Raw genomic sequence first — 23,554 nt, forward strand, 5'->3', positions numbered from 1 at the left:
ACTTTTGGCCTCCGGTAATCATCGGAACCGATAATGACTGGCGGCTTATCTTCCATGCCTCAAACCCCCATGCCAACCTTGCGGAGTGTTGCGGCTAGTCGGGCAAGGGCGCCGGCAGCCGGACCTTGCCTCCTGCCGCAATCGACAGGCTGCAGCCGAAGCAGCTCCACCAAACCATTACCCTAACCCCTTCCCTTCCTTCCTTGCCCCTTCACCCAGTCCAACCCCAAGCTCCTTCTGTTATTTATAGGTCAAAGCGGCGGCTGGCTCGGGCTCTTGCGCCGCCGCGCACGAGCTCTGGTCCAGCGGGGGATCGACGCCTCTTCTCCATTGGTAGCGAGGGCCGCCACTTCTGCGGTGTTAATAGCGACGCTAGAGACAGGCTCGGATTGTGTCGCCCTTGTCCACTTCACTCGCGGCCACCCCTATATATCTACGCCGCACGTGGCCTGCCTTCCGGCTTGTTTAATTTTATCTATAAACCCACTGCTACAGTATGTGTTATGCTCTCCGTATTAATTACAAGTTGGATCCCCGCTGCAATTAATTGCGAATCATGTGGGCATGCCTTCCTCTGTTTCGCTGCAAGAACGTTCCTTCCAAGTCATGTATGTCCTGGATCTCTTCCCTAATAATTCAAGTGGATGAATGATTGTCTCTTGTTTTCGTTTCTTTTCTCTGAAATTCTGATCTGCTCGTACGGCTGACATACCATGTGACGTTCGAAAGTCAAACATTAGTTTTGACACAGCTCCCCCATTTTTCAGATCAAAAGTCTTGTGGTATTGATTAGTTAAATTTTAATGTAGCCATCAAATTAATTTGGTGTGACGGTTGCAATGCCCGGTACGTGGTGGCCTTATCAACATCACCTACTTGCCAAGCGCAAGATTGTGTCATTTGGAACGCATCTCATAACTTCTTAAGAAACGGTTTGGTTCCTTCGAAATTTATCAAAAGAATCTTATGTTCTAATCGAGATCCCGTGAATTTTCAGTCACTCCAAGAAATCAAGATGAATTTTACAATACAATTTACCAACAATATATACTACTAGTATTAAATGCTCTAAGGTGTAGGCTAATTTTCTTTGCCACTTAAATAGATTGCATTATTAAATTAAAGGTGGAAAATTTGTCTTTCTATGTTTTTTCTTGTGAGGGTAATTTTGTAAATGCACAATGTATAGCGCAGCGATGGGTGTTTTTCCTGCTCAATCCAATTCCCCATTCCCATCATCATTCAGCGCAGGCCATGGTGAGGTCTCACAATCTACCATAAGTTTAAGGGTCTGTTTGAAAGAGCTTAAAATTCTAAGAAGCAGCTGGTTGGTAACCAGCTTCTGAAAATCTGGAAAAGCTGGGTTTCTCAGTTTTTGGCTTCTAGTTCATTTTCTGGATTCTACAACTACAGCTTCTCAGAATCTGGACCGAAAGCTGGACTGTTTGGAGGAAGATTCTAATTCTAGGAGATAGTGCAGCAGCTAGTAGCTCCCCAAATAGGCCCTAAGTGCGTCACACCACCACCGCTAGCCACTACAAGCTAGCAGGCTGCACTGCCACCTCAAAATCGATTCTAGTTCTTCTCGTCACCTTGTCTTCTCCTCTTCTCGTGATCCGATCCACCCAAACCCAACAGAATAACAATTGACTCAAGCTAGACACCAATGAAGCTGCTAATATCCAGCCTTGATTCGTCAAGAGCCACTAGAGTCGAGCTTCCATACATACAAGTGATACAACCACCACCTCGTCAGACCTAATGAGACTAGTAAATAGGTATAGGGTAGACACATATACACTTTTATACTCGTGTTATACATATATCAACAAAACAATAGGCCTATATATACCGACAAGACGTATGGTTATTATTCTAAGAAGAACCCAAACCTATTTAAAAAATCTTTCCTGGCCCGACCGACATCCCCACAGGAGATAACACACAAACAGGATCAAGAAATTCAAGCTCCTATTATCAATTATCAAGATAGAATTTTATCGACAACAAGCTTAAACATGTCATAACTCATAACTCATAGCTCATAAGTATCGGTGCTTCATCACGGATGCTTCGATATTATCACTCTATTTTTGTAAGGGAAGATTATCACATTTTATATTGTATATCCTGCTTCTTTTTTTTTAATAAACACTCCAGAGCACCGGCCACCGGCACTGAAGATATCCTAATAAAAAAAAGAGATAACCCAGCTAATAATTAAGCCCTTTTCATGACGATCAAGGTCAATGACAGTACAGGAATATTCATGGCTTGTACAACTAACTTAGCTGCCTCCTCTCCAGAAGATCAGAACAAAGACAAATAAAGAATGCTTCACGGGTGATGGATCCTTCATCCTTTCAAGCAGTAGGGTGCACGAAACAGCACGGAGATATGAGCTCCTCTCCTCTCCTCCTCCTCCACGCGATTCACAATTAGAAAAGGCTTGACCTGGCCTTCGTCCACCACCGTGCCATCTGGCCATTTCTCTCGCCTCCTCCTCCTCCCGTGCCGACCATTTGGCGTCTCTCCCTTACTGCCTAACACGTCGCCGCGTCGTTTCTTGTTTCCCTCTGTTTATTATTGGTGTTCGGATTCGTTGGCATTTTCGAACGGACGAGGAGCATCGAGCTTGGTGGTGGTGGTGGTGGCGAGGCGATGACGACCGCGCGGCAATGGTGGCGGCGGGCGGCGGCGGCGGCGAAGGACAGGAGGAGCCTGTACCTGACGCGCGTGGCGGCGCTGCGGCCGGCCTCCCCGGCGGCGGCGGCGGCGCTGAGGAACGCGGAGCTGGAGGCGGTGGTGATCCGGGCGACGAGCCACGACGAGCGGTCGGTGGACTACAGGAGCGCGGCGCGGGTGTTCGCGCTGGCGCGCGCGTCGCCCGCGGTGCTGCAGCCGCTCATGTGGGCGCTCGCGCGGCGGGCGGGGCGGACGCGGTGCTGGGCGGTGGCGCTCAAGGCGCTCATGCTCGCGCACGGCCTGCTGCTGCGGTCCGACCTCGCCCCGCGCGCGGCGCGCCTCGGCCGCGTCCCCTTCGACCTCGCCGACTTCCGCGACCGCTCGTCGTCGCCGACCAAGACGTCGGGCTTCTCCGCCTTCGTGCGCGCCTACTTCCACTTCCTGGACACCCGCTCCCTCTTCGCCGCCCAGGACATGGACAACAACGACGACGACGACGCCGACGACGAGGACGCGCGCCTCGACGGCGTGTCGAGGCTGCAGCACCTGCTCGACCTGCTCATGCAAATCCGGCCATACGGGGACGGCATGGAGCAGGGCCTCATCCTGGAGGCGATGGACTGCGTCGTCATCGAGATCTTCGAGGTGTACAGCCAGATATGCACCGGCATCGCCCGCTTCCTCGTCGGCGTCCTCGGATCGGCGCCGACGACGCCGCGGCCGCGGCCGGGGGAGACCATGGCCGCCGCGCGGCGGCGGAGGGGGCTGCAGGGGATGCGTGTGCTGCGGAAGGCCTCGGAGCAGAGCGCGCAGCTCACGTCGTACTTCGAGCTTTGCCGGAGCCTCGGCGTGCTCAACGCCGCCGAGTTCCCGGCGGTGGAGCGCGTCCCCGACGACGACATCAGGGACCTCGAGAAGCTCATCATGAGCCACGTGGTCGAGGACCGCGGGAAGGAGAAGGTGAGCGAGGAGAAGGCGTTGGTCGCCGTGGAGGACACCGGCGTGGCGTCGAGGACGGTGGTGACGAGAGAGTGGGTGGTGTTCGACGACGACGACGAAGACGACGGCGTCGCCGGCGCGAGGCAAGGGCATTTTGGTCACTACGTGAACCCGTTCCTTGGCGCGCCGTGGGAAGCTGTGACGGGGAGCGGGAACTTGCTAGTTTAGACGGTCTGACCGACGCCGTCAAAGTTTTTTTTTTTCCAGAAAAGAAATCGCAGTGTATGTGGAATACTTGAGTACTTCCGAGTTTTTGTTTTGCTTGTAAATACAGATGTGTGTTGATCTCCAGGGAAAATGGATGATCGTTTTCTTTTAGTTTCAAAACCAGTGAGGAATGAGGAGTGAGTTGAGCTGTAGAGAACTTATATATACATAAAAAATTTACCACTTACCAGATCCCCAACAATTCTCTAAGGATGTTACTTTGCAATTCATGCTTTGTCGATCGATGGTGCAAAAGATGGGGGGCGGTGATGGTGATACGCCGGATTTAACTATTCAAATTTCATCTTCCTTGTCAACAATTTTCTTTTCTATTGTCAAATCAAACAGCACAATTTGATCTCACACCGCACCAGCTACCGTTCTCTCCATCGGATCGTGTAACAAAATTGGCAGTCACCTCTCAACGCGCTCATAACCATTGTTTATCTTGTGCTTACCGCTAATCCTACAAACAACTTGCAGCGTCATATCTATTATCTGAGATTTTGAGGCTCCGGTGCCTATCCACTTCATGAGAGCTATCGATTAATGTAGTGTACTTCCTCTTTAGTTATTTCTTTACTGTCGAACGAGCAAAAGCTGTGCACAAAACATATGGCTAGATTTATGCCGTGCTCGGGGGTGGGGGTGGGGGAAAGATAGGCATGTAGATGGCTGAGGAAGTTTCCCAATCAGCAACAGTGGCATTCGGTCATACTGAAACTTTCGATCTTGGGCTTCGGTCTTTCGATCAGTTCGGTCATTGAAAAGCGAAGATCGAATTTCAACACAAATATGTTAGGACCGGTAATTTCAGTCTCGGTCTTAGTCCTAACCAAATTAAATCAACATAGTTTCATACATGCAAAGAAATCATAGAAAATTTCAACACAAAAATCACGAAAAAAATTCGCAAGCACGTCTGAGTAAAGACTCTTATTGGGTTGCATGCTTAGAAGGAGTAGGGATGTGAAAATTAGAGATCAATCCTATTGAACTTAGTGGATTGTAGGTTGCATTTGGACCTTTTTTTTTTGTTAATTTGGATTTTTGGGTTAGCCGAGGAGACTAACCGAATTGACCCAATAAAATTCGATCTTTCACTGCCTAGGACTGAATTTCTCAATCTTGGTTTTTTTCTGTCCACCCCTAGGGATACAATGGCTCTTGTCAAATATAGAGGTGTCAAGAAGAGTGGTGTGGAATTGGATGAATTGGAGACAACGCAAGACAAATTAAAGGAGGGCAATAGGCCACCAGTATTGAGGTGGTTTTAGGCAACGCTCGAAAAGCGCGTTGTGTATATATATGCCACAAATCAAGCAGTGACAAGTTTGGAATAGGGGTGGGTGGTATGTTTAAGGAGTGACGAGTTATTTTTACATGAAAAGAGGATGATAGTTGGACGGAGATCTAATTGCCAAAAAAAGTAACTAAGATTTATGAAATTATCATGTGAATAGATATAGTTACTAGAAATGTGGCTAGAGCTAGCGGTGGTAGTACCAAAGACGGAGCTAGTGGTGGTTTAACTTTAAACTTAGTCAAATTTGAAGTAGTTTAACTTTGACCAAATTCAAAACGTCTTATAACCTAAAACGGAAGTAGTAGTAAAGATGGATAAGCGCTATCTTCAATGGATTGTCATTCAAGCGCACCCGTTGGCCAAATTTGGCCACTCATCTAGGCTCTCCATCCAAGCATGATGTGATCATGGCTAATATAGATATAACCATTGCACACATCATGGATGAACAAGAAGATATCAAGATCAAGTCCTCAAAGTGCTGGAATCCGATTCGGCCACCCGCTACACTGCTAACATCAAACGGCCGCCGAATCTGCATACGACCTCCGTTTTCGGCCCGTGAGTACTTGATGGAAAGCTCTCGAAGCCCTCTTTCCAATGGATCCAGCCTCATCACCAAATTCCATGTCATTTGGCCGCAACCACATAAGCAAGGTGCTGCGTCATTTGTCTTGAGCCTCTGGGCTTGTAACTTTGTTTGGAACCCCGGCCCAAGTGGGGCCCATGTGGGGTGCGCCCCAACCAGGTGGAGAACGACTCTTGGCACCTCTTGGTCGTCCTCCCACCCCTATAAATAGGTAGGTACCCCTTCAGGGTTTCTTGGGTTTTGTTTAGATTAAAGTTTAGATTTGCTACTTTGCCGTGTAATCCCGTGATCGGTTAGGTCGCCGGTTTACTCGTTACGGAACCCCAACTTATCATTTGTATTCAATTCTCATCTGCAATTCAGATTGCTTTTATCTTGTTCTTGCTTGTTTCTTCGATTTGGTTGTAGGAATAAGGTTGATCTGCACCGGCAAGATCAACAATCTACGGAGAGGTGTATCGATCGCTAAGGCGCAACACAACAACGTCTCGTACGGTTGTAGTCGGGTCGTCAACGTTTTTCCCAAATCGTAGTTATCTACAACTCACCGAAAGATCGGGCCAACAACAACCTTCAGTGTCTCGAGTGAAACTCAGGCTTCATCAAAGCATCTACAATCCATTACTGTTACAACTTATTTGGATTAAATCATAACCCTTATAAATATGTCCATTAGAACATGGAGAGTGGGATGGAGTCAGTTGGAGTGTGAAGAAAGAGATGGAGAGAGTATTATGGAGAGACTGATCTTTATATGAATATATGAGAGCCAATTTTGATAACTCTCTTAAAGATGCTCTAAGCACTTAAAAAAAAGTGAGGCTAAAATAGAGTAAGGTTGAAGGACACATTTCATTGTTCTTTTGGCGTCTATACCTATATTTGAGTTTTGGATCCACGAGAACGTGACCACCATGTTGCTGTTGCCCCCCTCCCCCCTGACGACACACGCAATTATTGGAGATCCTTCATATCCGTTCTCTGCCATGGGCTCTCTACCCCTGCACAACATTTATGTGTTGGGAGACAGCACTGTACCTGAGGTAGATCAACCGGTGGGGGAGGAGGACCATCGGCATATCTCCCGGTCGAGCCTGCCGGTGACGCCGGTGGGTGACCACCGTCGATTTACCGAACGGTCTGCTTCATCAGTGATCAGTTCCATGTGGGAAGTTACTATTGGAGCAGTGCAGAAACTAGAAAAACTAGAAAGGCGATGTCTGGAATCAAGATGGCAGACTCAGAGCCTGAGACGCCCATGAACGCAGCACTTCCATGGTTCCATTCAGTGCTTACCACTAATTCTGTCATGGGTCACATACTCACATCTACCGTTGATGCCAACAGGGATGTGTTTTATTGTAAGAGGTACTCATATCTACTAGTGAGTAGTGATGCTTGTTATTCTTGCCATCATTCGAACTTGGAGAACAATGAAATCTTTAGAGATGGTGCCACTGTGCCGAGCTACCTGATTAAACATTGTCTCGAATGCCTTACCTTACTCTGTGGCTGAGTGCATCCGTGGAGCAGAAACCGAAGATATAATCATCTTCCCTATATTAAAAAAAAGGGCTTCACTTACAGTTTAGCTTCTCTGAAATCTGAGAAAAAACGGAGAAGACGGAGCTCAGCTAATCAGCTTGTCGGCATGAATTGCGCTTAAGCAAACAGAACCATATTTTAAGAAGTTTAAGAACCAAATTTTCTCTCTCTTTTTTTTTTGAAAATTGTCAAAATTTCTGTAACACAGTCGGTGAAACTATCGAGAAGAATTGATCTTACAGGCTGGAGCTGTTCAAGAATTACCCGCTTGGCTTAAGTACAATAGGCCCTAAAGCTGCAACCAGAAATTCCGTCATCATTCTACTAGAGATATGCCGAGGGCAACCAGCATTCCCATTGTCAGGGAAACCAACTGAATCATCGAGCTTTTGACGGTTGTTTTCTGATCATTCATCTCTGGGAGGACTCCAGCAACAGCAATATAAATAAAGCCACCAGCAGTGAATCCCTGTATAAGCATCATTTACCGGGTACAGGATCAGCTCTAATGAACAATATTGACAATACTCAAGGGAAACAGATAATGCAATTTTATCAACAATCCAATAAATATAGATGGAAATTAAGCTTTTGGTACTTCCCTCCAATAGATGGAAGTAACTAGTTAAAGGTATCTGTGTACTTCAAACAACTAATCAGTTTGTGATTTAGCAAAAATGCCAACAGTTTAAATCCAGCTGATGCAATTCCATCCAATGCCCAAACTATTCATTCGATGTCTCGCTCTCATCATCCTCAGTTACATTCAAAGTGTCATCATGATAAGTCAGTGCAGTCGAGCAACAAGGTGGAAACCTAAAGTGCTTATTGCTTATTGGTGCGAGCAAGATTTTACTTTAGGCCATCAACAGTGACTTGCATAGGACCAATATTAACATGGAAATTGTGGACTAGCAGAGAATGAAATAAGCTAACAATTAGGAACTTATGATTGCCATGCTGGCTTAGAATACGAAGCAAATCACAGACTAGTTTCGTGTTGTGTAGAAAATCGGATTGCCTTCAAAAGAAAGTAAAAACGGGTATATTTCTATCAGATAATATGGATGGATGCTGATGGCTTTGGTGGTGTTTAGAACATAAAAGCCACTTAAACAGAAACAACATACCTCAATCAAAGAAGAATGCCCTGGATCTTTTCCCAAAGACAATGCCTGCCCATGCGGGTACAATAAGCATTCAATTCAGAACAGCAATGTTCCTTTTCGGAGAGGATAAAACAAAAACTCACCAGTGCTGTTCCAGCAAGAGCAACCAACGCAGAGAGAAAATTGAAAAATAGGGCTTTAGTTACAGTGAATCCTGAGCGCACCAGGATACCAAAATCTCCGACCTGAAAAAAAAAAGTATATCAGAAAACCAAGCTAGTAGGAACATGCTATGTATGAGCCAATAGCACCGTTTTGCCAATGAAACAATGGATGGATGGATGAATGGAACAAAGTATCCTGTACATAAACAAAAGAGGCATGACGAAGAAAACTACAGTCACACTTCTGGTTTCAACAGACCATACAACACTTGGGTCCATTTCCCATTTATTCTGAGCATGAGATAACAAGCTAGATAAATACATTAGCTCAATAAACTGATTTCAGTGTGACATACTAGCATTTCTAGTTGATTTCTTACATATAAACTGTGACCTGCATTGTGTTGTGATCATTTGCATGGACAAAATGTTGAGTCAATAGCAAGCAGATAGAGGTTATCTTTTATATATTTATTGGGTGCAATTTTCATGTTACACCGCACAAAATATTCATCTTTTTTCTATAATCAGAGCTCTGAGTTTTTGTTGGCCATAGATATAAGAAAGCTTAGTTAAGATACCCCCTCTGGTCAAAATCATCATTCGACATTAAGACAAAGATTCAGTCATACTAGAATAAATTTATAAAATCTAATAAGTTTATGACATAATGATAGTACTTTTTGAGGTAAATCTATGTATAGCATTTGTTTGACGAAATCTTGTTCTAAACGTGAAATATTTTTGACTGGCTGGAGTATTAGAATTTACTGGTCCTGGTCAGAATGTAGTGTTAGTTGTAGCATGAACTGATGTATGAAATAAAAGGCTTAAGTCACATTTATACTAATACCATGTAATATTGCGACGAAGTAATATGAGGATTAATGAGGTCAACAGAATTGTAAATACTGTATCTGAAATTTCAGTTAACCTAAGGGGAGGAAAGTAACCTCTTGAGGAAGTTCATGTGCAAGCAGAAATAGAGTTCTCGACCATCCTCCAACAGAACCATGTAGCAGAAAAGCACTCCCTAGGGCCATCCCATCAGTAAAGTTATGCTGCATTATTCATATAATTGTTATTGCCTTATCGGAATTTCTCATCAAAATACAACCTACTGAAGAAAATTGTGCAAGAAAAAACATAGTTTGGCTGCAATGCAATAGTACTCAGATCATAGACTTACAACACCATCTGAGAAAAGGTTGAGGTAGCCGAACACCATATTCGAATTGGAAACAGAGGAATCTTCACTTGATAATGCTTTGTTAGGGGCAGGGTCACTTTCAGAATTGACAGGCTCTCTATCAGCGGAATTGGAACCAGAAGATAAGCCCCTCTGTTCATCAGAGAAGACATTAAGTCCATAAGCTGGCATGCGATCATACAATGCCTATTTGCATAAATAAAACAAAATGAACTTCACAAAACGGTCAAGCATGCAAACTATCTGTTTTCTTTATTTCTAATATATACATATGTCCAGTTGGACCATCTTGGTCCCACTGTTCTCTTTAAAAAAGCTAGCAAACTATTACACGAGAAAGCTACTAAAATTCCAATTACAAGCTACCACCCCACATTTTCCTTTACCAGAACATCTAAACCTGAGGCAAACTGAAGCGTCCGGCCTCACTGGCAATAATTCTCCGAAACAAGTTGTGATATACTGATGCACATTACTTCCATTTTTCTCAAAATGGAAATGCACTATAAGAACTTGGTGACAAATACCTAGTATAGTGGGACAGTGACAGAAGTGCGGAGAAGAAATAAACTATTGTGAGATCATCGGATATCTACCAAAATGAATATAAATTAGAATTAGAATCATGTATTGGCATTTGTTCACTGTAACTTTCTGCAGGTAAAGATGACGGTCTGGTTATGGAAAACAGCATCACAAAAAGAAATGGTGATGCCCCAAAATAGAAAAAACAACAAAGTTCATGAATACAGTTAACTTCAGGCATGTAAGTATGTATAGCACCAAAGAACAAAACTGTGGGATATTAACAAGGACATTAGAGTAGATATCTTGAGAGAACAAAAGAAACAGTACTACAACCACAATATGTGTGCCTTCAACAGTTTTCCAAAACAACTCTCGTTTTTTATTACACAGTATCCTTTCAGAAATTAATTGCACATTTCAATTCATTAGTGGTCTGCTTGAATATAGAGCTTTGGATTTAAATCATCATGATTTAATACGAATTTGAACTAAATCATAAAATTTACTAGAGTAATCCCTCTCATCCAAACAGCCCTAAGTTTCTGTTAATCCAGAAGTAATGGTTAACCTTCTAACTATTTAGGAAGTGTGGCAACAACAGGTGGCTTTCACATTTTGGTTGTTTGTTGTGTTTCATGCTTTGTAAGTATTCATTTGGGTGCTGGTGTTCACTGTTCAGTCCACCTTGCAAAAACATATTGTTTGCCACAGTTGTTGCAGATAATTTCTCTAACAAAAGCTTCAGATCCTGAACAGCTAAGCAAAAGGTCCCTCCTCAATTATTTAGGAACCTTTCCTATCCATAGCATTTCTTGTGCCTAAATCATGCCAACTACCATTGCCTTTTTATTTTCCAAAAATAAAATGAACACTATGAATAGTTTTGCAATTACAACCAGAAAAGATAGCAAAGACTTCTGGAAAATATATTAAATAGCTTCATAGTTTTGTATCAGCCATACTTCAATGTACCTTACGGATTGCAGATTTTGAATCAGCACGAGTTACACCATCTGTTTTCTCAATTGCACCATCATGCGAAGGTTCCTTTTCTGCTTGATTTACGCCTTTATCCTCATGATCCTTTTCTGCGTGATTCAACTTGGCCTTGTCGCTCCTATCGTGTCGTTTATGATGGTGATGATGGTGGCCCATGCCATGAGCCCCTTTCTGAGAATTGTCTTCCACATACCTCACAATCTTCTCAACAATAAAGAAAAACACAATGCCAACTGCATCAAAGAATTGGAAGTTTCCAGGGTTACAGCAATATTAGAATTTAATAGCATGAAATAAATAAAAAAATATTGGTTAATAAGGGATAACTATTTTGAAATTTCAATGGCCTTTCAGTTATATGTGTTCAGTAAAAGGAAGCAATCAATATCCAAGAAATATTGAGTATGTATAGCTGGCAATCAATAACAAAAAAAAAACAAAAATCTGAGTTTGAGCAATAGCAAATACTAGTACCAAAGATCTTCTAAAGAAACCAGAATTTGGTGTAGACATGCAGGGTATACTCACATAGAACAGACAAACCAATAGAAAGATCTTCCAGAGAGTGTGCATGTGAATGCTCATGAGAATGATTATGATTCTGATGATCATGTGTATGAGAATGCCCTCCACCTGTTTAGGAACAGAAAAACAACAAAGGTTACAACCAGGAGTACCAATAAGGCACAATGACAGTTTGCCACTATACTAAGGCAACAGACTTATAACTGTGTGAACAAGAGATAAAAGAGGGAACTCTAAAGATACAATATTTAGCTTGTTTCAAACACGGCGACTTTTATTATAGTTTCCAAGGAAGCAGTGTGAATCCCACAGGAATACTTCAAAAATCCCCACGTCCCAAACAGGGAATAGTATAATACTATTGTGCTCAATAAGTATTAGGAGGAACCTTGATGGCAAAATAGAAACAAAAGGTGTTATTAAGTGTTTTTCTGAAGTTCATAAAAGAAAAGGAAGCAATGGTTCAGGAGAAAAACAGTATTTGGATGCTCATCAAGATTCTCTGGTGCATCATGACAATATAACATATGATTCAAAATTTCCCTGAAAATTCAGCAACATGCAATTCAGGCAGCTTAATTGGCAACGTAAGTAACATTGGAATGAGAATCATTTGATAGTACTTCTGCACAAATTTCAATTTCAAAGTGAAACAACAGTGCAACTGATGACATTTGGGGTTTTGACATCGTTCTAGATGTAAAGAAACTGAGGATTTTGTGAAACTTTTGCCCCAAAACCTAGGTTTATTGAAGCAATATCCATAACTTCGGGTTTTGTGTTACTCATACTCCAAACCAGGTGTTATGTAAAGTTTACTGGATGGGGGAAAAAGTATAAACAGTTTATTGAGGAATATACCAAAGGCATGTGGCAGTTGATGAAGAAATGAATCCCCAAGCATCGCACCTGCCTACAGAATCATCACAGGCCAAACAAGAAAAAAAAACACATACATAAGTTGTAACATTGACTATTGCTGTTAACAACTTAACATGATTACTGCCCACAGAGTTATGTCATTGAATCTTCAGGAATACAGAAATGCAGATGGGATTCCCCAAGGAAAACTATATTAATAAGAAACTTTGGTATTACTTTCCAAAGTTCAAGAATAACAAGAAATACATGTGGTTTTGTTTTCTGAAATAACATCTCAACAGACTTTGAGTTGCTACATTTCAAAAGCACAAAATGTAGGACCATTTCCCTGGCTTTCAAGTAAACAAATCGCGAAGAACATTGACTAAATTTCTTGATGCCCAAACTAGAAAGTCAATGTAATATAACAAATAGGATGTGACATTCAGTTGGTACAGATGTGGCCATTTATTTGTCTAAAATTAAAATTCAACAGCCACCTAAATTACCTAGCTCAAGCTGCACTGTAATTCCAATATGCATTGCCCATTGGTATACTATGCTGATTCTGGTACCATAGTAGAACATTCAGACTCGATTAAATTGCAGTCAATGATCTATTTGCTAGTTTGGGTTTTGTTCTAATAAAAACTTTTTGATAACTAGAAACTCCACACTTACCCCGAAGATGGCAAGGCAATCCACCATGGTCTTGGACGGCTTCCCCTGGACTGTAAAACGCAAATCAGAGAAACAGAACGTGAGCACTGAGCACACGAATATCATCAGCAAAAAAATTGCAAGCATCCAATTGGGGGACACTCACAGAAGATTACTGGGAGCAGGACGAGGCAGACGAGCGACGCCATGCTGACCAGAAGCGAGCATCCCATGGCACTCAGCCACATACCTACCCAATCCCCAAATTTCTCAATCACGCGAGAGCGAATCAAGCATAAAACGACATTTCGCCCAGAACAACCCAAATTGAACAGTTAAACCCCCCAAAAAAAGGCCTAACCCAAGGGTGATAACTCGGCCTGGAAGTCGCCGTGGCCATGGTGGTGGTCGTGGTGGTGGTGTTCATGGTGATGGTGGTGGTGGTGGTGGTGATCGCCGAAGGAGTCGAGCTCGAGATCCGCCTCCTCCGCGAGCTCCTCGGGGAGAAGCCGCCGCTGGATCCCGCCGTCATGGCCATGCCCATGCCCATGGTGATGATGGTGCACGTGGTGGGAGTCGTCCCCGCCGCCGCCGCAGCTGTGGCCGTGGCCGTGGCCGTGGCCGTGGTGGTGATCATCGTGGGGCTTGTCGTGGGCGTGGAAGGGGCAGGAGGAGGAGCCCTCGTGGCCGCCGCCGCCGGCGACGGCCGCGGTGAGGAGGAGCAGGACGAGGAGGCCCCCGCGCATTAGGGCTAGCGACCGCGGCGGAATCAGGAGGAGGAGCGGCGCTTGCAGACGCCCTCGATGGTGACGACGAGGACGAGCACGAAGAGGAGGACGAGTATACCCACTACCACACCGAATGTTACCACGTCCATCTCTCTCTCCTCTCCCCTAATTATATATTACCGCCCCTCAATTAACTCCAAAAAAAATACTGAAAAAATAATAATTAACCAGCGTTAACTGCCTCTGCTGAAAATTTTCGGATCGCGGCTCGGATGATCCTCGAGTCGATCGAATCGGAAGCTTCTGCCGTACGCTTTTGTGTCAGTGGAGAACAAAGTGAGTGTTCTTGGAGCACTCTGTAGCATAGCAGACGAGACGAGGAGATCACGCGAAATTCAGAGGAGATATCTGGTTTGGTTTGATGGTGAGATTGTACGGACTACGGAGTATGACTGAATTGGACGGTTGATTGGAGAACGATGCAGGGTTGCAGGATTGCAGTTGATGGAGGTCATCAGGGAAGCGAGATGTTGCAAGAGGAGGGCGTCAGTGAGGCAGTGAAACGAGCAACGCAAGGCACAAAATCCATGTTCATTTCTATAGAGTTCAGGAAAAGCTATAAAGTTCAGAGACTGGTCGATCATGGCGAGGACGCCCGGGATGCATTCGAGTACTAAATATACTTATAAGCAACAAAGTTCCAGCGACAGCGGTGGGTAGTGCGGATGGCCGGTCGATCTTTTGGACTTCCGGAGCAAAAGTTCTCCGAGCAACATTCGATCCTTTCGTGTCATTCTGACTAAGATTTAGTTCCAAACTTTTTCATCACATCAAAATTTTTCTATACACATAAACTTTTAACTTTTTTATTACATCATTCCAATTTCAATCAAACTTTTAATTTTGACGTGATCTAAACACACGGCCTTAGCGAAAGGTGCAGCCGGCCGGGCTCTCTCGAACACGTACCGTAGCTGCTGACGAACTGAGATTAGCTGATTAGCCCCATCCTCTGTTCTTCGTAACCAGGAGACATGGCACCGCTTCACCGACGCTGCCCATGAATTATGGAGCTTCCTGTCTGTGATAGGCGGTATCATGTGATGAGAAACCGATAAAAGCCTTGACTGGTACGTGGAACCGATCAAGTAATCCTCGAAGTAAACAGATCCAGGACTTATGTTGCCATTCTAGAGGAGTAGTAGACATGTTCAGGCTTGATCACTGTGAATCACTGAACTCTCCAAGCACAGGACATTCTAGTACGTTGTTCGATCGCCAGGTGCTTTGCCTCGAATGGACTGGGCGAAACGAAAGAATGGACAAAAGTCACAACACTCATAAGCTCAGAACTTCCTTCTCTCAATCCCGGCCCATGGTCGATGGATAAGGTAGGGGAGCTTCTTCCGTCGGTACTGGGGTTCCCATGTGCTGACACGAGTGCCGCCCTCCCTCAGCACACGTGTCGGCAGGGCCCTCCACGTGGCACCCAGCCCCAATGGTGCCTGCCAGAGACCACAAGTCAAGCCCCTCCGAGAACCGTAAAGCAATCCGGTCGATTTAACTCTCGACTCTTTCGCACTACAGACTACAGTCACTGTCACGTTGATCTGCGAGCAAAGAAATCCATGGACGCCACGTACAAGCTTGGCACCAGATGCCACTGCCACCTAGCTAGTACACGCCTGTATAAAAGCAGCGTATCTCTCGCGATGTCAAGTTGATGTTGGTGGATCCAGAGTAGTAGCACTTTGCTTCTCCCTGAGGTCTCGTCTTCTTTTCAGCTCAGAAACAAGCCACAGGCTTCAGAGAAGACATCCAATTGGTGCTGATTCCATCGATCGATCGGGAGAGGAGAGAGATGGGCAAGACATGGGCGATCATCACCCACCTCAACTCCATTGCTGGGTATCTCTGAATTAATCTGCACTTTCAGTTTCATTTTTGTGATTTGCTTTACACCGTTAGTTCGTTCTTCATCTTTAGGCTTGAGCTGTTGAGCAAGTGAGATGTCTGACTGGTTTATATGATCTCTCCCTGTTTGCAGGCCAAGCATCACGCTTCTCTATCCGCTGTAAGTACAGCCACGATTTTATCTACGGATATCTCATCGTTAGTAATTATAGTTTGGTTCATGTGCACTGTTCTTGTGCGTACTGGTAATCGACTGAGTGCAGGTACGCGTCCATCTGCGCGATGGAGAGCCCGACCAAGGTTGACGACGAGCAGTGGCTGGCCTACTGGATCCTCTACTCCTTCATCACCCTCCTGGAGATGGTCGCCGAGCCTGTCCTCTACTGGTAATTAAACACCTAACAAATCAATTAGGTGCTGATGACTCAACTGAACTGAACACGAACTGGTCTGTACTTCGCTGGTGATCCTTGATCGTGCAGGATTCCGGTGTGGTATCCGGTGAAGGTGCTGTTCGTGGCGTGGCTGGTGCTCCCGCAGTTCAAGGGCGCCTCCTTCATCTACAAGAAGCTCGTCAGGGAGCAGCTCAGGAAGTACCGCGCCAGGGGCGGCGCCGCCGCCACCGTCACCGCCGGCGAAGATCACAAGGTGCACATTGCCAAGGTAATTACTGATTATCTCTGTGACAGTATAATTTTTGCGTGTTCTCTTGATGTGTAGACAAGCAGAGATCTAAATATGAAAATTAAGCAGAGTCATGTGTGGTGTGCTGTTCTGACGAAGTCTGATTCCCTGATGGAAAATATACATGCAGGCTGAGCACGATCATGGGCACTGATGGGGACATCAGGGGAGATGATCTGAGCGAACCGGAAGCTTGGCTGCTCTAGATTAATTGCTGATGTATGATAGAAACGCCATGGTATTCTGTCGAGAAACATTTGGGAGTACCCCATATGTACTATATCTGAAATCTGAACTGTGAAAGATTAGCTACTACTGTAGTTTCTGCTGTAGGGGGAATGTGTACTGGTCTGTTTTGAGTTGAGGCACTTAACAGCGTTACAGTGCTGAGTGTTCACTGCATTGATAATCCTGATCAACCGATAATCGATTTCGAAGAAATAATATTTACATGGTACTTCCACGTACCTAGATTACAGCCCAATAGCAATCCAAGTACGACAGGTATCCCCAAATCAAGCTCATCGTTCTCGCCATAACTGTGCCGCGATTTTGCTATATATTTATCGATAAATTTGATAAATTTTCTCCAAAAATTTTACAGATATGATTACAGTATAATCGTAGTGTAATTACCATATAACTTGCATGTAATTACACTATACCTATAGAAACTTGCATGTAACTACACTACTGTTACAGTGTAACAGTAGTGTATATGTAATAATAGTTGTGTATATGTAATAATAGTTGTATGTAACTTTCAAAAATCTCTCTGTAATATGTTATTTCGGTAAAATAGAAGTTGTGTAATATGTTATTTCGGTAAAATAGAAGTTGTGAGAACAAATCCTTACACATATGTGTGTGCTGTGATTTTTTTTCTTCCTCACCAGAACAAATCTTGTAATAGATTTAATGATTCAAAATTACGTGAAACTTATATACAAGTTACACTCTAATTACATGCAAGTTACAGTGTAATTACACTACGATTGTACTATAATTACATCTGTCAAATTTTTAGGAGAAAATTTGTCGACAAATGTATAGGTGGGCTAGAGATCTGAGTTCGAAGGCTCACCGTGGTGGGCTAGACAACCTAAGTTTGAAACCTCACATCTTCTAATTATTTGATATTAGTGTCAGTGACTCGGGTGGGCTGCACATGGGCCGCTGGCTGCACCACGGGCTGGTTAGCTCATCGCCAAGAAGCCCAAGCAAACCCAAGCTGAAAAATATATGAGAGGGATTGAACAGATTCATTTGGCCAAGGCAGCGAACGGCGGCGGCGGCGACTTGAAGGCTGGCTGGCCTCTTTGTCAATCTCTCCTCTATCTCCCTTCTTCTCTACTAGTCTAGAAGCTACTAGAACCTTCTAGCCCTTGTATCCTTCCATCTTCCACCTCAAAACCACTCCACTATTGTAATAGACTTGGTTGTTCCCTGTGTTGCATATGGCACTGCTATTTCTGAAATTACATTGTTGAGTGGGTCTCTAACAATTAGATTCTTTTCTAATATTCTCGTTTTTTCAAACCCCATACTTCCGGCGTTCCAAAATAAATACAGCCCCAAAATACGTTCAAAATAAATACAGTTCCAAAATAAGTGTAAATAAGAACGGAGGAGTAGTTTTTATCATTGTTCTTGTGACGTCGACGGTGAACATCTCGTCGTTTTGCTGTTCGAGAAGGACCTGTTGTGGTGGTGCCCACCTGCCTATGGCTCCAATAGAGCGCCAAAGCGTTTGCCGCATTGCCGGCGAGAAGGAATCAATCTTTAATTAAGGTGAGTTTATTATTAGCTTGTCTTTCTCTGTATCTGATTACACGTCGTTGAACCAAACAAGTGGTCCTCGCAAAGCAAAAGAAAAGAAGAGAAATCAAAGAAATGTAACAGTATCTGGTACTACCATTCTGCGAGTGGAAGAACCAAACAAATTAAGCAATCATGTATTCCACCCCGACTACGTTTCCCTTTTGAAGAGTGGTGTGGTGCGTGTGTGTGAGGGGCTTATGTAGTGTATCGATCGGTATAAAGATATGCACGGACATAGAATAATAATTAAGTGATAGGTATAAGGATATGCACGAACGTAGAATAATTAAGAGTATTTTCAGCAGATACTCCAACACTTAAAAGTGATGTCAGATAGGGTACATATCGTATGGTTATGTAGCCTATCTGATCAAGTGAGATACGAGACAAGTCAGAACTAGGATCGGTGTCTTCTTTGTCACCACCAACCTTTTCCCGTTACAGGCTGACTACATGTGTGTTGGTAAATAGTACAAAGTATAGAGAAATCGAGCTCTTAACGAGTCCAGGCACAAGATCAAGCTCGCAAACTTTGTCAAGACGAGTTTGAATTTCTTACGAGCCTAACTATGTGTATAATTTACTTTTCTATTTGATGAGCTATGTTGAGCAGTTTAACAAATATCACATTTTAGTTGTTCTTTCATTAAAGATATCTTAAATTAATGTCATAGCTAATCCGGTGTGAAAACTCATTTGTTTTAAACATAGCACCGTATGACCGCCAAATATTTATGTTTCGTGCTCATATTAGTCTATCCACACAGGTACTTCTAAGCCCATAATTAAATCTATTGTAATCATAACTCCGAGACTCAAACAAATAGCTTAATTCATTAGCTATATACTCCCTCCGTTTCAAAATGTTTGACACCGTTGACTTTTTAGTACGTGTTTGACTATTCATCTTATTAAAAAAATTTAAGTAATTATTTATTCATTTCATATCATTTGAATTATTGTTAAATATACTTTCATGTACGCATATAATTTTACATATTTCATAGATTTTTTTAATAAGACGAACGATTAAATATGTGCTAAAAAGTCAACGGTGTCAAATATTTTGAGACGGAGGGAGTATAAATTATTATCAATCGCAACCTTTTGTATTACCATTCATCCATCATACTTAGTTATCCCCAAAAGACTATACTTTAACCTTAGCAGCAGCATACTAGCGGCAAAGCCAAATCTCGAGTTTGTTATTAGGTGGTTACCCAAGACTTCACCGCTAATATTTTCATTGTTAAATATATATAAAAAATGTCTCGGTGACTGGCACACTCCATTTTATCTAGGCTCGACAATATCATGGGCTTATCACTAAAACACACCTTTTAGAAACACTATTTTTTTATTTTTCATGTGTAATTTTGGTTCATAAGGTAGTTTTCACCTTATTAGTTTAAAAGACAACCAAGCCTAACTTTCAACCAGCAGCGAAGCCACCTCCTAACAAGATTGAGCGACCGCCTAGGCTCCACCGCTGTCATCTCCTTTACTGATAACCATTTACTCATCCATTTCAAAATAAATTAACCTCGTATTATAATATGGCACATCATAATATAATGAATCCAACCAGAGTTGTATTAGAATGTGTGGTTTATTTTGTGACGGAGGGATTATATCCTAAAGAAAATGATCAATTATTAAAGTTTATTTTTATAATTGTTCGAGCTTAGCGGCGTCGCTGACTCCGAAACTGCTTAGTGCTTAGAGCAGGTATAATAGCAGGCTATAAGCCAGCTGCAGACATATTTTAAGAAGATAAATGAGGAGAGAGAAGGGCAGCGGGCTATAGATTTGTAGCCAGCTGTAGCACGGACTCTAAGATACAGTGTGTGTATGACAGGTGGGACCAGTTATTAATAGTATAGTATGTAACTATTGTATGAATGAACTATTAGATTAGCTATAAATGAATTGGAGCTAGCAGTTGGCTATCTTACAGCTACTCGGCCGCTCGGCTAATCAGGTTGTTTAGCGACCGCACGGAACACACACGCCGCTGCGTGGCGTTGCGATGTCGCGCGCTGCGCGTCGCGCGTGTCACTGGGTTTGGGTTGGGTCTCTCTCTCTCTCGGTGTCGCCGTCTTGGCTGCTCCCGCAAGGCCGCAACTGCATCCCCGCGGGCCGCGTGATAGAGAGAGGGGGGCAGAGAGGAGAGCGGCGAGAAATCGATCTCATCGAGGGGAAAGAAACGCACAAAGCGTTCAAACCTCAAAACCCTAATCCTCCAAGCCCCCACCCACTTGCCATGGCCCCGAAGCGCCCGGCCGCCGCGTCGGGCTCGGCCTCCGAGGCGTCCGACTGCGAGGCAGGCGGGGCGGGCCGCCGCCGCTCGCCGTCGAGGTCGCGCTCCCCCTCCCGGAGCGCCTCCCCGTCCCGCTCCCGATCCAAGACCCCTCCCCACAACGCCGCCGTGCTCTCCTCCACCCCGGCCTCCGCCGCCGTCGACTTCGTGGCCGCGTCCGACTCCGACGCCGGCGCCGACGCCGACGCCCGCCTCGCCTCCCCGAGGCGCAGCCGCGAGCGCTCCCCTCGCCTCCACTCCGACTCCGACAACTCCGCCGCCGCCACCGCCGAGGCCGCTGAGGCCGCGGCGGCCGCGGCGTTCGACGACGGCGACGACGAGGGCAACGCCACGCCGCCCCCTCGCTCCCGCCGCTCCTCCCGCGTCGAGGCCACCGGCGTCAAGCCCATCAGCTCGCGACCCATGGACGCGTCCCGCCGCCCGGCTGCGGCATCCTCCCAGTCCCAGAGGCGCTCCAAGCGCCCCCGCAGCTCCCCCACCCAGCACTCGCCGGAGCAGCACAAGCGTCCGCCCAGGGTTTGGAACCCCCAAGATGAGGTCACCATACTGCGTGCCCTCATCTCCTACCGCGCCAAGAACGGCGCGCTCCCGGGGTCCTCTCAGGACACAGGCAAGCTACACAATATGATTCGCGGGCAGCTTAGTGTTAAGGCATCCACTACCCAGCTCAGTGATAAGGTCCGGCGGCTCAAACACAAGTACAATTTGATCTTGACCCGTGTTACCAAGAGCGGGCGGGATCCGGACTTGCCAACTGAGCATGACCGTGAGGTTTACGAACTTAGCAAGAAAGTTTGGGGTACAAAGAGTGGTGGTGCTGGCGCTGGTAGTGGAGGTGGAGGTGGAGGTGGTGGTGGTCGTGTGTATGAGAATGCTGAGGTGGTACAGAGTGATGAGGAGCAAGGGAGCAGAGATGATAGTGATGAGGACATGGAGAGTGGGTGGGACGACCGTGATCACAGGAACAGGAGGCTGAAGGCCATTGTTGTAGCAAATGGGAATGGGAATGCTGTGACTGGGGGTAGGAGTGTCCATGGCAATGGCAGTGGGAAGGGTGATGTTGCTGACAAGGGGAAGGACATGTATCCTTACCTTTGGGAGGCTGTCGAGGAGCTGTCCAAGGAGCACCCAAGTGGGACTGCGTTCAGGAAGGCCTTTGGTGTGCTTGATGGTTCAAGGGCACGGGCAATGGAGGAGAAGCTGAACAGGTTTAGGCTCTCAGAGATAAGGCAGCAGCTGCGTCGGATGGACCTGATGAAGGAGACGATCAAGATGGTGCTTGATGCGCTGGAGGGCTCTGATCTTTGAGTAGGTTGCAATTGACATACTTTTGGGTTTTGGAGGGCATTGTCTGGTGAGAATGCCGCTTAAAAAGGTGATCACTGTTGCTGGTGCCTGGAGTAGTCTCATTCTGATGTTATGGATATAGATCTTTGGTTATGTTAACTTTTGTGGACAAGGACATACTTGCCTCAATCAAAATTAGGCATGTCGAAGCTTATGCGTTATGTTGCTTAGGTGCTAGCTTATGAGCTATCTATTATATCTTTACTATGAATGCTTACATTTTGGTGTAGATGCTTATCTCATTTTTCTTTTAAGTTACATTGTTAAGTGGGGAAGTTTGCATTTAAACTAATGCAGAATATGTCTTAATGCTTGCTTAGTTCCTGCAGAAAGAACTGAAATACAGCATTTGCTGAAGTTATCTGTGAGTCAACCCTCATGACTGTCAGTGTCAGTTTTATAGGCCTATGGCTTGTTAGCTTAATTCTTGGTTTGATGATGCTTCTTTCTAGATATGCAATCATCAGACGCTAGGAATACATTGAAATTTCATACCTAAAGGAATGAGTGTAGTTATATAGGGATGATAGTGGTATATTATGAGCACTCGGACCAATAACTGTGATTATAGTTGGATAAGCAATCTGGATAGTGATATTCGAGAGCCATGTAAGTGTTTGTGTTATGTGGGAAGTTGTCCAATACTCATAGAATCTAGGAGTCATGAGCTTTACTGAAGAACTAGTGGTACTGTAAAGGGTACCCATTTTTGTTGCCTTTGCTAATGGCACTTACTGTAGCATTCATTTTTATCTGCGTGAAGTTGCATTGATTGTGTTGCCTGTGGCTCAAGCTACTTATGGGCATCCAATGGGCTAGCACTCATGACATGGAACTTGTTGCTCTCCTGTGCATTATTTGGCCCCTTCTAAGAAGGAGATCTAGTTTTATATTACTTCCATTGCTTCTATATGTTTTACGAGGCATTCAACCTACTTGGGTTAGTAGCTCCTCATCCTTGGTCTTTTAACATGATGTGGTCATACAACAGGACTTTATTTTGGTGATCAAAAGCATGACAATGTCAGCTCAAGCTAGACTATTCATGTATTCAATGCTTGAATATGAAACATCGTTTGCCCTTGTGTCTGTCAGATAACAAAAGTCTGCCAGTCTGCCAGTAGTCAAATAGTCCAATCAGACGTGTTTATCATTGAAGCTGTTGAGTGAACCTTGCCTAACACCAATTTGATGTAGATATGCATGGTCATGAGATGCTTAGTGTGCTCAGTTCGTATTTAAACGCTCGCACTAGCTGAATGTTGTTAGCATTTTGTTTGAGCAGTTTAAATAATGAAATCGGGTTGCATTTCATCTTGAAATTATCGAATGCTGATTGATGTTATCATGTTA

At 44.5% G+C, this 23,554-nt stretch overlaps 4 protein-coding genes across 8 annotated transcripts; 3 read left to right on the forward strand and 1 right to left on the reverse strand.

Moving 5' to 3' along the window:
* The first annotated feature begins 2,063 nt into the window (after positions 1-2,063).
* LOC4345791 (putative clathrin assembly protein At1g25240) lies at positions 2,064-4,090 on the forward strand. Its single transcript, XM_015793491.3, has one exon. The coding sequence runs from the start codon at positions 2,662-2,664 to the stop codon at positions 3,850-3,852; it is 1,191 nt and encodes a 396-aa protein (XP_015648977.1). The 5' UTR covers positions 2,064-2,661; the 3' UTR covers positions 3,853-4,090.
* Positions 4,091-6,367: 2,277 nt separating this feature from the next.
* LOC4345792 (IAA-alanine resistance protein 1) lies at positions 6,368-14,258 on the reverse strand. 5 transcript variants are annotated; one of them, XR_001548396.3, is made up of 12 exons: positions 13,749-14,258; positions 13,554-13,637; positions 13,409-13,458; positions 12,728-12,779; positions 11,870-11,974; positions 11,315-11,574; positions 9,794-9,946; positions 9,558-9,665; positions 8,584-8,685; positions 8,462-8,506; positions 7,596-7,800; positions 6,368-7,343 (listed from the first exon to the last, which is right to left on the reverse strand). XR_001548396.3 is itself a non-coding variant. In XM_015795205.2 (11 exons), the coding sequence occupies exons 1-11, from the start codon at positions 14,131-14,133 to the stop codon at positions 7,648-7,650; spliced, it is 1,497 nt and encodes a 498-aa protein (XP_015650691.1). In that variant the 5' UTR covers positions 14,134-14,258; the 3' UTR covers positions 7,478-7,647. The 5 variants fall into 5 exon arrangements, 1 of the variants encoding a protein (XP_015650691.1); XR_001548394.3 differs by having other exon boundaries at positions 6,368-7,390; XR_001548395.3 differs by having other exon boundaries at positions 7,572-7,800.
* Positions 14,259-15,837: 1,579 nt separating this feature from the next.
* On the forward strand, positions 15,838-17,197 carry LOC4345793 (protein HVA22). The gene is made up of 5 exons (XM_015793486.3): positions 15,838-16,023; positions 16,163-16,189; positions 16,293-16,415; positions 16,512-16,692; positions 16,844-17,197. The coding sequence occupies exons 1-5, from the start codon at positions 15,977-15,979 to the stop codon at positions 16,865-16,867; spliced, it is 402 nt and encodes a 133-aa protein (XP_015648972.1). The 5' UTR covers positions 15,838-15,976; the 3' UTR covers positions 16,868-17,197.
* A 3,465-nt stretch (positions 17,198-20,662) lies between these two features.
* Positions 20,663-22,430, forward strand: LOC4345794 (STOREKEEPER protein). Its single transcript, XM_015792940.3, has one exon. The coding sequence runs from the start codon at positions 20,798-20,800 to the stop codon at positions 22,160-22,162; it is 1,365 nt and encodes a 454-aa protein (XP_015648426.1). The 5' UTR covers positions 20,663-20,797; the 3' UTR covers positions 22,163-22,430.
* The last annotated feature ends 1,124 nt before the right edge of the window (positions 22,431-23,554 follow it).

This window comes from Oryza sativa, chromosome 8, assembly GCF_034140825.1.
Source record: "Oryza sativa Japonica Group chromosome 8, ASM3414082v1".
Taxonomy (NCBI): Eukaryota; Viridiplantae; Streptophyta; class Magnoliopsida; order Poales; family Poaceae; genus Oryza; species Oryza sativa.

Bases quoted from the DNA above. Each gene is read 5' to 3' on its own strand.
- LOC4345791 (XM_015793491.3), top strand. From the start codon at position 2,662: ATGACGACCGCGCGGCAATGGTGGCGGCGGGCGGCGGCGGCGGCGAAG.
- LOC4345792 (XM_015795205.2), bottom strand. From the start codon at position 14,133: ATGCGCGGGGGCCTCCTCGTCCTGCTCCTCCTCACCGCGGCCGTCGCC. The intron at 11,575-11,869 runs GTGAGTATACCC...TCTTTGATGCAG, and splicing joins TATTGGTTTGTCTGTTCTAT to TTGGCATTGTGTTTTTCTTT. The intron at 9,947-11,314 runs GTACATTGAAGT...TCTGATGAACAG, and splicing joins CAAAATCTGCAATCCGTAAG to AGGGGCTTATCTTCTGGTTC.
- LOC4345793 (XM_015793486.3), top strand. From the start codon at position 15,977: ATGGGCAAGACATGGGCGATCATCACCCACCTCAACTCCATTGCTGG. The intron at 16,024-16,162 runs GTATCTCTGAAT...CCCTGTTTGCAG, and splicing joins CACCTCAACTCCATTGCTGG to GCCAAGCATCACGCTTCTCT. The intron at 16,190-16,292 runs GTAAGTACAGCC...GACTGAGTGCAG, and splicing joins ATCACGCTTCTCTATCCGCT to GTACGCGTCCATCTGCGCGA.
- LOC4345794 (XM_015792940.3), top strand. From the start codon at position 20,798: ATGGCCCCGAAGCGCCCGGCCGCCGCGTCGGGCTCGGCCTCCGAGGCG.